Source organism: Ammospiza caudacuta, chromosome 26 (genome assembly GCF_027887145.1).
Source record: "Ammospiza caudacuta isolate bAmmCau1 chromosome 26, bAmmCau1.pri, whole genome shotgun sequence".
Classification (NCBI taxonomy): Eukaryota; Metazoa; Chordata; class Aves; order Passeriformes; family Passerellidae; genus Ammospiza; species Ammospiza caudacuta.
In genome coordinates, this window is record NC_080618.1 from 5443449 (window position 1) to 5455938 (window position 12490).

The 12490-nt window shown below is 52.2% G+C and overlaps 1 protein-coding gene across 1 annotated transcript; it reads left to right on the plus strand.

Moving 5' to 3' along the window:
• The first annotated feature begins 1374 nt into the window (after positions 1–1374).
• ERLIN2 (ER lipid raft associated 2) lies at positions 1375–11961 on the plus strand. Its single transcript, XM_058820044.1, has 11 exons — positions 1375–1496; positions 1611–1692; positions 1839–1885; positions 2645–2706; positions 4758–4883; positions 7108–7181; positions 7539–7597; positions 8347–8438; positions 8781–8870; positions 10258–10337; positions 11688–11961. The coding sequence occupies exons 1-11, from the start codon at positions 1390–1392 to the stop codon at positions 11895–11897; spliced, it is 1029 nt and encodes a 342-aa protein (XP_058676027.1). The 5' UTR covers positions 1375–1389; the 3' UTR covers positions 11898–11961.
• The last annotated feature ends 529 nt before the right edge of the window (positions 11962–12490 follow it).

A 12490-nucleotide genomic window follows, 5' to 3' on the forward strand; every position in this document is an offset into this window, starting at 1 on the left:
GACGTTTTTTTACGTGGTTTTTAAGGCTCTTTCCAGGATTTCAGAGCTGGATGATTCTGGTTGCTGGCCCGTCCCATTTCCTGTGATTGCCCAAACGAGCAGGGGGGTCTGTGTGGGGGGCAATGCAGGGAGAGGTCAGAGATGAAATAAAAAATGTTGTGGCTGAGAAATATAAATGTTGTGGCTGAGAACAATAATTGACAGAGGGGGGATTTGGGTTAGATATTAGAGTCAGATCTCCAGGAGCATTTGGACAAGGTGGGATTGTTGGGGTGGCCGTGCAGGGCCAGGAGTTGGACTGGATGACCCCATGGGCCCTTTCCAGCTGAGGGTCTTCTGTGGGAAACGTGGAAATAAGTGGAAAAGTGGGAGAGTAGAAAAGTGGTGGGAATGTGGAAAAGTGGGAATGTGGAAAAGTGGAAAAGTAGGAATGTGGAAATGTGGGAATGTGGAAAATGGGAAAAGGGGGAAAGTGGAAAAGTGGGAAATGTGGAAAAGTGGAAGTATGGAAAAGTGGGAATGTGGAAAAGTGGAAAAGTAGGAATGTGGAAATGTGGAAATGTGGAAAAGGGGGAAAGTGGAAAAGTGGAAGTATGGAAAAGTGGGAACGTGGAAATGTGGGAACATGGAAAAGTGGGAACATGGAAAAGTGGAAATGTGGAAAAGTAGGAATGTGGAAATGTGGAAGAGTGGTGAAGTGGGAATGTGGGGAATGTGGGAAATGTGGAAGTGTGGGAATGTGGAAAAGTGGGAAATGGAAATGTGGAAATGTGGAAATGCAGAAATGTGGAAAACTGGGAGTGTGGGAACGTGGAAATGTGGGGATGTGGAAAAGTGGAAATGTGGAAAAGGGGGAAAATGGGAAATAGAAATGTGGAAAAGTGGAAATGTGGAAGTGTGGAAACGTGGAAAAGTGGGAATGTGGAAATGTAGATATGTGGAAAAGTGTAAAAGGGGAAAAGTAGAATGTGGAAATGTGGAAAAGTGGAAATGTGGAAAAGGGGAAATGTGGGAATGTGGAAAAGTGGAAATGTAGAAAAGTGGAAAAGTGGGAAATGTCCCGGCCTGTGAGAGTCTTCTGTGGGAAATGTGGAAAAGTGGGAACGTGGAAATGGGGAAAAGTGGGAAATAGAAGTGTCCCGGCCCGTGGCAGGGGCCGCAATGGGATGAGTCTCGACTCCTCCGCCTCTCTCTGTCCCCCTGCCCGGGGGTCTCGGGGGTCTCCGCACCCCAACCCCTCGGGCGGGCGCGGGCGGGTCTCGAACCCGCGGCCTCCGGCTCCTCATTCCCCGCTCCTCCATCGCCCCCTGGCGGCGGCGGCGCGGGGGGGCGTCGCGCGGTGATGACGTCAGTGGCGCGCCGCCGGTGCCGCCGCCGCCGGTGCCGGGCATGGCCCAGCTCGGCGCCATCGCCGCCCTCGCCCTCGGCGTGGCGGCCGCCGCGCTGCTCTCGGCCGTGCACAAGATCGATGAGGGGCACATCGGTGTCTACTACCGGTGAGGCAGCCCGGCGGGGCTCCCTGCGGGGAGAGAGCCGCGTACCGGCCAGCCGCCGCCGCCGCTCACGGTTCCCTCCCTCTCTCTCTCTGTCTCTCTCCCGTTCCCTCACAGCGGCGGAGCGTTGCTGACCTCCACCAGCGGGCCCGGCTTCCACCTCATGCTGCCCTTCATCACGTCCTACAAGTCAGTGCAGGTGCTGCTGGGCGCGGGCCCGGGCGGGGCGGGCACCGGGGGGCACCGGGGCTGCTGTGGCCGTGCCCGGTACCGCGGACAGGCGGCTCTCGGTTAAAAATCCCGGGGAGATCCCTCTCCTAAGCCTCTTTTCTTCAATCCTTGCAGACCACGCTGCAGACGGACGAGGTGAAGAATGTCCCGTGCGGCACCAGGTGAGATGCTCGGTGATTGCGAACCGGCTGGGAGCTGCTCGGAACCGAGCTTAAACCGGGGACACCGGCAAAAGCGAGCTGCTCCCGAGCCCAAACCGGGGACAGTGACAAAACTGAGCTCCTGCCGAGCCCAAACTGGGGACAGTGACAAAACCGAGCTCCTGCTGAGCCCAAACTGGGGGCAGTGACAAAACTGAGCTCCTGCCGAGCCCAAAGTGGGGATAATGGCAACATTGAGTTCTTTTCAATCTCCAAACTGGGGACACCGGCAAAACCGAGCTCCTGCCGAGCCCAAACTGGGGATAATGGCAAAACTGAACTCCTGCCCAGCTCTAAACTGGGGACAGTGACAAAACCGAGCTGTCCCCAGCCCCAGATTTGGGACACTGGCAGAACCGAGCTCCTCTCCCGCTCCAAACTGGGCTCACTGGTAAAACTGAGCTCCCCCCAGCCCCAAACTGGCAAAACCGAGCTCCTCTCCAGGCCCAAACTGAGGAAAATGGCAAAAGTGAGCTCTTTCCCGTCTCCAAACAGGGGAAATTGGCAAAACCAAGCTCCTCTCCAGCCCCAAACTGGGGACACTGGTAAAACCGAGCTCCTCTCAAGCTCCAAGCTGGGCTCACTGGCAAAACCCAGCTCTTCCCAGCCCCAAACTGGGCTCACTGGGAGCCCCAGTGTGCTGGGCTGGTCCCACAGTCCCTCTTGGAGCCCCTCAGCCTCCTGCAAAGCTCATTTTGTGTTTTCTCCGGTTTTCTGCAGCGGGGGAGTGATGATTTACTTCGACAGGATCGAGGTGGTGAATTTCCTCATCCAGAGCGCGGGTGAGTCACAGAGCTCTGCCTTGGGGCTGGGCTGGGCTGGATTTGCATGGAGGGAGCCAGGAGGGGCTGGAATTGCCTGGAGGGAGCCAGGCTGTCCCACAGGAGGGGCTGGGCTGGGTTTGGTGGGAGTCAGCCTGTCCTACAGGGGGTGATGAGTTTGGAATTACCTGGAGGGAGCCAGGCTGTCCCAAGGAGGAGCTGAACTTGTCTGGAGGGAGCCAGGCTCTCCTGTAGGGGGTGATGAGTTTGGAATTGATTGGAGGAAGCCAGGCTGTCCCACAGAGGGTGCTGGGCTGGGTTTGGAGGGAGCCAGGCTGTTCCACAGGAGGGGCTGCTGGGCTGGATTTGCCTGGAGGAAGCCAGGCTGTCCCTCAGGAGGGGCTGGAATTACCTGGAAGGGGCCAGGCTGTCCCACATGGGGTGCTGGGGCAGGGTTTGGTGAGAGCCAGGCTGTCCCACAGGAGGGGTTGGAATTGCCAGGAGGGAGCCAGGCTGTCCCAAAGGTGGGGCTGGGCTGGATTTGGAGGGAGCCAGGCTGTCCCCAAGAAGGGCTGGAATTACCTGGAGGGAGCCAGGAATCCTGGAGGGTGCCAGGCTGTCCCACAGGAGGGGCTGGAATTACCTGGAGGGGGCCAGGAGGGAGCCAGGAATCCCAGAGGGAGCCAGGCTGTCCCAAAGGTGGGGCTGGGGCAGGGTTTGGTGAGAGCCAGGCTGTCCCACAGGAGGAGTTGGAATTGCCAGGAGGGAGCCAGGCTGTCCCCAGGAGGGGTTGGGTTTGTCTGGATGGAGCCAGGCTGTCCCCAAGAAGAGCTGGATGAGCCAGGAGGGTGCCAGGCTGTCCCCAGGAGGGGCTGGGCTGGGTTTGGAGGGTGCCAGGCTGTCCCTCAGCAGGGGCTGGGCTGGGTTTGGTGGGAGCCAGGCTGTCCCCAAGAAGACCTGGATGAGCCAGGAGGGTGCCAGGCTGTCCCACAGGAGGTGCTGGGCTGGGTTTGGAGGGTGCCAGGCTGTCCCACAGCAGGGTTGGGTTTGGAGGGTGCCAGGCTGTCCCTCAGGAGGGGCTGGGCTGGGTTTGGAGGGTGCCAGGCTGTCCCACAGCAGGGTTGGGTTTGGAGGGTGCCAGGCTGTCCCACAGGTGTGCCCTGAGCTCTGCCGGTCACCTCTGCCCCCTCCCCATGGAATTTTTGCTGTTGATCGTTTCTATCCCAGCCCCCCTGAGCTTTGTGCAGCAGGTTGGAGTCCCAGGGGGTTCAGGGGCTGTGAGCAAAAGCTCCTGGAGATCCACCTGGGCAGGCTTTTCCCAAATCCTTTGGGTTTGAGCATGGGAATGCAGCAGGGAGCTGTGTGTGTGTGCAGCCCCAGCACTGCCTGGGGCGGCTTCAGACAGGGCAGGGGACAGATATTGGTGAGCAAAACAGATATTGATGCCACAAAATAGCAGCAGTGAATAAACCTGCCCTGAGCAGAGGGTTTGAGAGCAGGGAGTGCCTCATTTCATTCTGCACTGAGATTGAGCTGCAGGGCTTTCCCTGAGAGTGCTGAGCCTGCTCTCCCTGCTCCATCCCCCCTGATCCCTCAGGATATGTCAGGGAAGGTGTAGGGTGGATATTCGGAAAAATAATAGGAATAGAAATAGAAATAGAAATAGAAATAGAAATAGAAATAGAAATAGAGTAGGAATGGAATGGAATGGAATGGAATGGAATGGAATGGAATGGAATGGAATGGAATGGAATAGAATAGAATAATATAATAGAAGAATAGAATGGAATAGAGTAGAATAGGATAGGATAGAATAGAATAGAATAGAATAGAATAGAATAGAATAGAATAGAATAGAATAGAATAGAATAGAATAGAATAGAATAATAAAGTACTGGAATGTTCTTCTCAGGGTAGAATCACCATCTCTGGGTGTGTTTATAAAAAGCCTGGACATGGCACTGGGTGCTATGGTCTGGGTGAGGTGTTAGGGCACAGGTTGGACTCAAGAAATCTCTTCCAACCTCATCATTCTGTGATTTTCTGATTCTGTGGTTCCTCTTCTCTCCCAGTGTACGACATTGTCAAGAACTACACGGCTGACTATGACAAGGCTCTCATCTTCAACAAGATCCACCACGAGCTGAACCAGTTCTGCAGCGTGCACACTCTGCAGGAGGTGTACATCGAGCTCTTTGGTGAGCTGCTGCCTCTGGGGTGGGCTGTCAGTGCAGAACCCCCAACTGTTGGGGGGTTTTATCCATGTTCTATCCATGAATCCCAAGTTTTGGGGGAGTTTATCCATGTTTTATCCATGAATCCCAAGTGCTGGGGAGTTTTATCCATGTTTTATCCATGTTTTGTCCATGAATCCCAAGTGTTGGGGGAGTTTATCCATGTTTTATCCATGAATCCCAAGTGTTGGGGGGTTTTATCCATGTTTATTCAGGTTTTATTTGTGTTTGATCCGTGTTTTATCCATGAATTCCAAGTTCTGGGGGGTTTTATCCATGAATCCCAAGTGTTGGGGGGTTTTATCTGTGTTTTATCCATCTTTTGTCCATGTTTTGTCCATGAATCCCAAGTGTTGGGGGTTTTATCCATGTTTTATCACGAATCCCAACTGTTGGGGGTTTTATCCATGTTTATTCACGTTTTATTTGTGTTTTATCCATGTTTTATCCATGAATCCCAAGTTCTTGGGGGTTTTATCCATGAATCCCAAATGTTGGGGGGGTTTTATTTGTGTTTTATCCATGAATCCCAAGTGTTGGGGGATTTATCCATGTTTTATCCATGAAGCCCAGGTGTTGGGGAGTTTTATCCATGCATCCCAAGTGTTTGGGTTTTTTTATCCATCTTTTATCCATCTTTTATTCATGTTTTATCACGAATCCCAAGTGTTGGGGGGTTTTATCCATGCATCCCAAATGTTTGGGGTTTTTTATCCATGTTTTATCCATGTTGTATCATGAATCCCAAGCTGGCTCTGCTTGCAGCAGGGTTCTTAGCCAGCTGCCGTGGTTTATCCCTGTTATCTTTTGGAGCTGAGTGCCTCAGTTCTGTTGTAACAACAAACTGCACAGCCAGCCCTGCCAGCAGCCTCCCTTTAGGGAAGGGAGCAGCAATTCTGTGCCATTCTCTGTGCATGTGCAGCAGCTGGCATGGATTGAATTGGTCACAGGACTGTCTGATCCACATGGAACAGCCTGGCTGTGCCTTTCTGCTCTCACAGAAACTCAGCACACTCCCCTGGCCACAGCTTTGGGCTGTAGCTGTGCCCACAGGGCTGGCAGGAGCTGCCCTGCCCAGCAGGCACAGGGCAGCAGAGAATGAGGGAATGCTGTGGTTTCCTGCAGTGCTGAGTGTTTTGTTTCTGGCTCTGGGCTCACAGGAAATCCTCGCAGGCTTTGGGCTGTTGGGGGCCCAGCAAGACAGGTTTTGTGTCTGGGTGAGCTCAGGGTGTTTGCAGGCTCCTGTTGGCTCTTCAGCCTGGCTTTCCATGGAGCCTTCCCACACTGGGGCTCAGCTCCCCCCAGTTCCCAGCTCCTGCTGGTGGCTGGATGAGTTCCTGGCTCGTGGAGGCTCCAGATGTTGGCAGCTGCTGCTTGAAATGGGCTGAAAGCTCCTGAGCTTGTGCAAACTCCCTGCAAGCCCTGGGGCTCTGCAGTGGGGCACAGCCCCTCTGAGCAGCCCCACATCACCCTGTGCCCCCACATCTGCCAGCAGGTGCAGGGAACTGATAGCAGCTGCTTCCCAAACTCCTGGCTGGCCTTCATCAGGAGTTCCAGAGAGGAAACTGGGACCAAAGCAAACAGTCCAGGAGTGTGATGTGATCCCTCTCAAGGCTGTTACTGTTTGATTTTTCCCTCTGCACTTCCCAGCAGGCCCCAGCTGGAAGCTCTGCCCTCCTTGGAGCTTTCATCAGAGCAGGGTTTAGGTTATGTTTCCTTTTGAAATCCTCAGCTGTGCTGGAGTTCTGGGTCTCCTTGAGCCAAAGAGACATTGCTGATGATTTTTGCAGCCTGTTAAAGTAACTGATGCTGCCATTTCCCATTCCTGCCTTTCCATTTGCTGGCACAGGTCACAATCAGTCAGGATTTACCTCATCACTCCAGGATTTAGTGGGGAATTTCAGTGGGGAAGGGGTTAGAGCACAGCTTGCTGGTTGTGAAGATGCTGTATGTGGCTCAGGAAGATTCCAGGCTGCAGGTTAAGGGAAACTTCAGGGTTTCCTTTCATGCCTGCCACATTCCTGTGGTGTGTCCCATAGCTGGGAGCCTGCCTGGGGTCAGCCCAGCACTTCTTCATCCAACTCCCATTTGTGCTTTCCAGGAATAAGAAATATGAGCCATCCCAGCTCACATCCCAGGAAACTGCTTTGGGGGATCTTTCATTCCCTTCTCTTTTCCCCCCAATCAGATCAAATTGATGAAAACCTCAAACTGGCTTTGCAGCAAGACCTAACCACGATGGCCCCTGGATTAATTATACAGGTAATCAGGGTTTGATTGAGATATTGAAGGGGCAGATTGTTGTGGCACTAGAGGCTCTTCAGAAGTTGGGGAGTCAAGCAATAAGATTGTGAAGAGGGGAAAGGGCTAAAAGGAAACAAGAAACTGAGATTTCTTTAGGAAATTGCTTTACAACACAAATTTCATTTAACCTGGGGAGTAGGAGCAGTGCCCTTCCTGTCCCCTCCCAGTTTTGGTGTGTTGAGTTTCTCCTGGGTGCTCTTTGCCCAGGTTACACTCTCCTGTCATTTCAGGAGACCTTTCAGTGCTGTTTCTCTGTGGGGTTTGGGCTTGGTCACAATCTGTGGCCCAGGTTCTCTGGTGTGTCTCTCCCTGCAGGCAGTTCGAGTGACAAAGCCAAACATCCCTGAAACCATCCGGAGGAACTACGAGCTCATGTAAGTGCCCAAAAAGGATCCAGAAGGGCACAAAAACTCAGGGTTGGGGCATTGTGGTGCCCTCAGCCTTCTTCCCCTCAGGATGGGGCTGAGGAGGAGCAGCTCTGAGCACTTCAGCCCTTGAGCACAGGCAGGGTTTGCCCTGGGGCTCCTTCCCCTGCTGAGCCTGAGTGGCAGAGGGATGGATTTCACCACTAATCCTCTTGTTTGACTGGGATGGAGAAACTGTTGATTCAACAAGCTGAAGACTTGCAAAGCTTTGAAATAACTCTCTTTGACAGCACTTGACAGTGCTGATCCCTCTGCAGTGCCCTGAGCCAGCTGCCAGGATTGGATCCCTCTCATCCACTCTGCTTCCCCAGCACTGCCTGTCACCTTTTGGGCTTGCTCGTGGTAAATCCTGTGTAATAAATACAGCAGGATGTGTTGAGAGACTCAGTTCCAGGGTCTCTTCCCTGACTGGGAGCAGGAGCAGAGTTTTTATTTATGTTCACTTAAAAAACTCATGAATATAAGTAAAAACCAAAAAGATAGAAAAGGCAGCAGGGCAGCCTGCAGGGATTGTCACAGGGAAATCTTCCTGCTGTGGAGAGGAGGAAAGAATGTTTTGATTCAAGCAAAAAGCTCTGTGCAGACATTGCTGATCCCACATGCTGGAAGGAGGGGAGAGGCAGCAGCTCGTTCTGGGGCTGTGCTGGGAGTCCCACAGCATTGAGGTCCTGGTTTTAACTGGTTTTTCTGCTCCCCAGGGAGAGTGAGAAGACAAAGCTGCTGATAGCAGCCCAGAAGCAGAAGGTGGTGGAGAAGGAGGCAGAGACAGAGAGGAAGAAAGCTCTGATAGGTCTGTGGGGCTGGGTTGGGACAGGGAAAGGGGGAACAGAGAGCAGAGAGACCCCAAGGAGGGGTTGGGAGAGGGAAAGGGGGGACAGAGAGCAGAGACCCCAAGGAGGGAGGGATGGATGCACCTGCTTCACTGAGACCTTCCCTGATCTGAAACATCCCCAAAGAAACTCGGGAGTTTCTCAAGTGGGTTCCAGCTTTGTTCTCTGCGGGCTGGAAATTGTTCCCACCGTTTATTTGCACCTGAAGTGGGTGATGAGTGAGGATTTTCCAGGGTGAGGCTGCTCCTGGTGTTAGGAAAACGTGTGATGACAGCGTGGGCATGTTCTTGTTTGCATTGCAGAGGCAGAAAAGATTGCACAAGTCGCTGAAATAACTTATGGGCAGAAAGTGATGGAAAAGGAGACAGAGAAGAGGATTTCAGAGATTGAAGGTGAGTGAGGGGTGAGCTTTCCTGTAAGTAAATCCTGAAGGAGTTCTTGAAGTGTGTGCTGACTGTTCTTCAGTCCAGGCTGACGTTCTCAGGGGTAAAGTTCCTGACCACAAGCAGGAGTAGGAATTTCTTCGCAGCCTGTGCTTCTTGAAACCCCCTTTCTCAAGGTGATCTTTGCAGGAGTTTCAATTTAAGAAGTTCTGATAAACTGCTTTGTCAAAGAAACTCCAGGGCGTGGAGAGGGCTCTGCAATTCCAGCTTGGGAGTGGCAAGGCCTTTTCTCCCCTTACATTCATTAGAGGCCCTGACAAGCTTTGCAGAAGCCATTGAGGAGCCAATTAAGAGTTTTACAGGTCAGCAGCTTCTCATTAAGAAGCTCTTTGCAGAAATACAATGGGATTTATTTCTTGTAACTGTGTCAGCAGGTGTCAGCCCTCAGTCTGGCAGAGGATTCCTGCCTCCTCCTTTTTTTCCTGGTGTCTCTGACTGGGCCCAAGCTCTGCTTTTAGCCAGGAGAGGAAGCTGTGGGCCAGACCATCCAGCTGTTTACAGGATCTTGAAGTGCAGCAGCTCCCAGGCCTCCCTGCCAGGGGAAGTAAACAAATGGTTTATCCAGCTGTGCAGCTCTCAGATGTTGCAATTGCAAAAAAATTGTGTGGCTCCATGCGTCAGGGGATGGGCAGGATTCCACTCATTTTATCTTTTCCCTGCTGGCCTGATAGCCATCATTATTTATCACTGGATGGATGCAGAGGCAGAGGGGGAAAGGAGTGCAGAAAAGGGGGAATGTTCCTTAAGTGTCTGTGCCAGGAGTCAGGAATTTCAGTATCCACAGAGTCAGAGCCTTGGAGCAATTGTTGATACAGCAGAGAAAAGGATTCAGAGATCCTGGCCAGGATCTCTGCAAGGGGCAGAGCCTGTAGAGGTTAAAATCCCCTGCTCTGCCTGCCAGAACTTCGTCTGCACATCCCAAATCCCATCTGGGAATCCCATCCACAGCCCAGAGAATCTGCTGGGCTGCCCAGGCTGCTGCTGGCTCTGGGCAGGGGCTGTGGGTAAATCCCACGTCTGCAGTTCTGCATTTCAGCACCAGAGTCAGCCCTGGCTCCAGAAGAAAGGCTCAGCTCTGCCCACGTGATGGGGATAATCAAACCTTGATGTTTGTCAAGTTCTTGGAGCTCTGCAGTTGCAGATGCAATTCGCTTCTTGGTGCTCTCATCCTGCAGCCATTTAGCTGTAAATTGAGCTCCCATTTCTGGGTTTCCCATTTTGTTCCCTCTTCCCTGTGTAGTTCAGAGGTGGCTCTGGCCACCTTCTGAAGAGTTACCAGCTGCAAACAGTACAAAGGGAAATAAAAATGTGATTGAGAGCATGTGTTTGCTTCCAGATGCTGCTTTTCTTGCACGAGAGAAGGCAAGAGCTGATGCTGAGTGTTACACTGCAATGAAGGTGGCTGAGGCCAACAAGGTACTGTGCTCTCCTTTGTGGTGCCTCAGGCTGTAGGGAAATACCAGCACCAGGGCAGGCAGTGATCCTTGTTTAAGTCAAAAAGCAAAGCAAGGCCGTGTCCTCTCAGCAAAGCTTTCATCTGAAACAATTAGTCAACAATTAGATCCTTATTTGCAAGTTCATTTTGTTCTCTGCAGGGATCAGTGTCAGGGTGTGTGAAATCTCTGCTCTGTCAGGGGCTCACAGGGCTCTCTGTGGAATATCACTTTCAGTGCTGCCCTTTCACACTGTTGTGATGAGAAATGTGCTTTCATTCCAGTCTCAAGTTGGCAGGGAGATCTCCAGGGTGACAGGCAGGGGCAGAATAAGGGAAAGAACTGATCTCAGACACCCTGGGAGAGCCTCAGTACTGCAGAAGTAAAAACAACAAAAAATCCAACGTGCAAACAGAAAAATAACATGGATAGAATGGCCAGGTGCGTTCCTGCCCACAGTAAGTTCCCAGCACATCCCAGCAGGACATTTCAGTTGTGTGGTGGTCAGGGAGAAGGAGCAGAGAACTGGGGTGTTTGTGCCCAGGGTTTGTCCTCTCTTAAAATGTCATTATCCTGAAGGAATGAGCCAGATTCACCCAGAGTCATTGGTGGATCTGCTCCCAGGAGAGAGCCAGGGATGTTTCCCTCAGAACCAGGGATATTTCCCTCACAGCCAGGGATGTTTTCCCCTCACATCCAGGGATGTTTCCCTCCTCAGAACCAGAGATGTTTCCCTCCTCAGAACCAGAGATGTTTCTCTCCTCAGAGCCAGGGATGTTTCCCTCCTCAGAACCAGGGATGTTCCCCTCAGATCCAGGGATATTTCCCCCCTCAGGACCAGGGATGTTTCCCCCCTCAGAACTGAACCAGGGATGTTTCCCCCCTCAGAACTGAACCAGGGATGTTTCCCTCCTCAGGACCAGGGATGTTTCCCCCCCTCAGATCCAGGGATGTTTCCCTCCTCAGAACTGAACCAGGGATGTTTCCCCCTCATAGCCAGGGATGTTTCCCCCTCACATCCAGGGATATTTCCCTCAGAGCCAGGGATGTTTCCCCCCTCAGAACTCTCCTTGCAGGGGCTGCAAGGGATGAGCCCTTGAGCCATCTCCATGCTTGGACTGAGCCTTTCCCCAGCTGCTCCCTTCCCTTTCCATTCTGCCATTTATTCCCTGGCATCTGGAGCTGCCCTCAGCCCTGCTGGAGGAAATCCTGGCTCTGGGCACTGTTTTCCCTGGGGAGGGCTGGCCATGCCCCGTGGAAAGCCTCATGTGCTCAGGTAGGAATTCCCTTTTCCCAAAGCTGAGCTGTTGTGACTGGTTTTCTCTCCGTGCAGCTCAAGTTAACTCCTGAGTACTTGCAGCTGATGAAGTACAAGGCAATTGCAGCCAACAGCAAGATCTACTTTGGCAAAGATATTCCCAACATGTTCATGGACTCTGCGGGGAGCCAGAGCAAATCTGCAGAGGGACTGGCAGAAGGAATCCAAGAGGAGGATGGAGCAGGAACCAGTGAGGACACAAAACTACTTCATAACATCAACTGAAAAGAGAGATTTCTATTCATTTTCTATCAAAAAATCACGAACTGGGAAATTCCTTTTAGTTTTCTCCCTTTTCCTGTGCTGAAAGAGATGAATCAGATTTAATCCTTTCAATCTTTTATATGACAATTAGACCACAAGGACTTTGGTATTTATGGGGTGGGTTTTCTGGTAATTTCTAAGCTCCAGGTATGTTCTGTAGCTGCACCTCCCCAGCTCTTGGGTCACCCAGACCAAGGATTTGGGAGATGCTGTCAGGGCTATCAGCTGGGTGGGAACCTCATTTGGGATTGAAGTAGTTCAGAGCAGTTGCAGCTAAAGAAAAGTTGATGTTTTGGAAGGAGGGGAATTGCTGCTACAACTTGTTTTGGGGTTTTTTTGTTCCTAAAAATTCCAAGTACTTTATTTCAATCCCCTCTGAAAATAAGGTGCTAGATTTTGTACATTACATACAAGTGGCTGCTCCAGGCTGGGGCCAGCGGCTGCTGAGCCCACATGAGGTGACCCCATGAGGGACAGAGGAGCCCTGCAGGTCCCACCCATGGGGGGATCAAAGCCTTAGACCACATCACACTGAGAGTGACCCAAAAATCTTC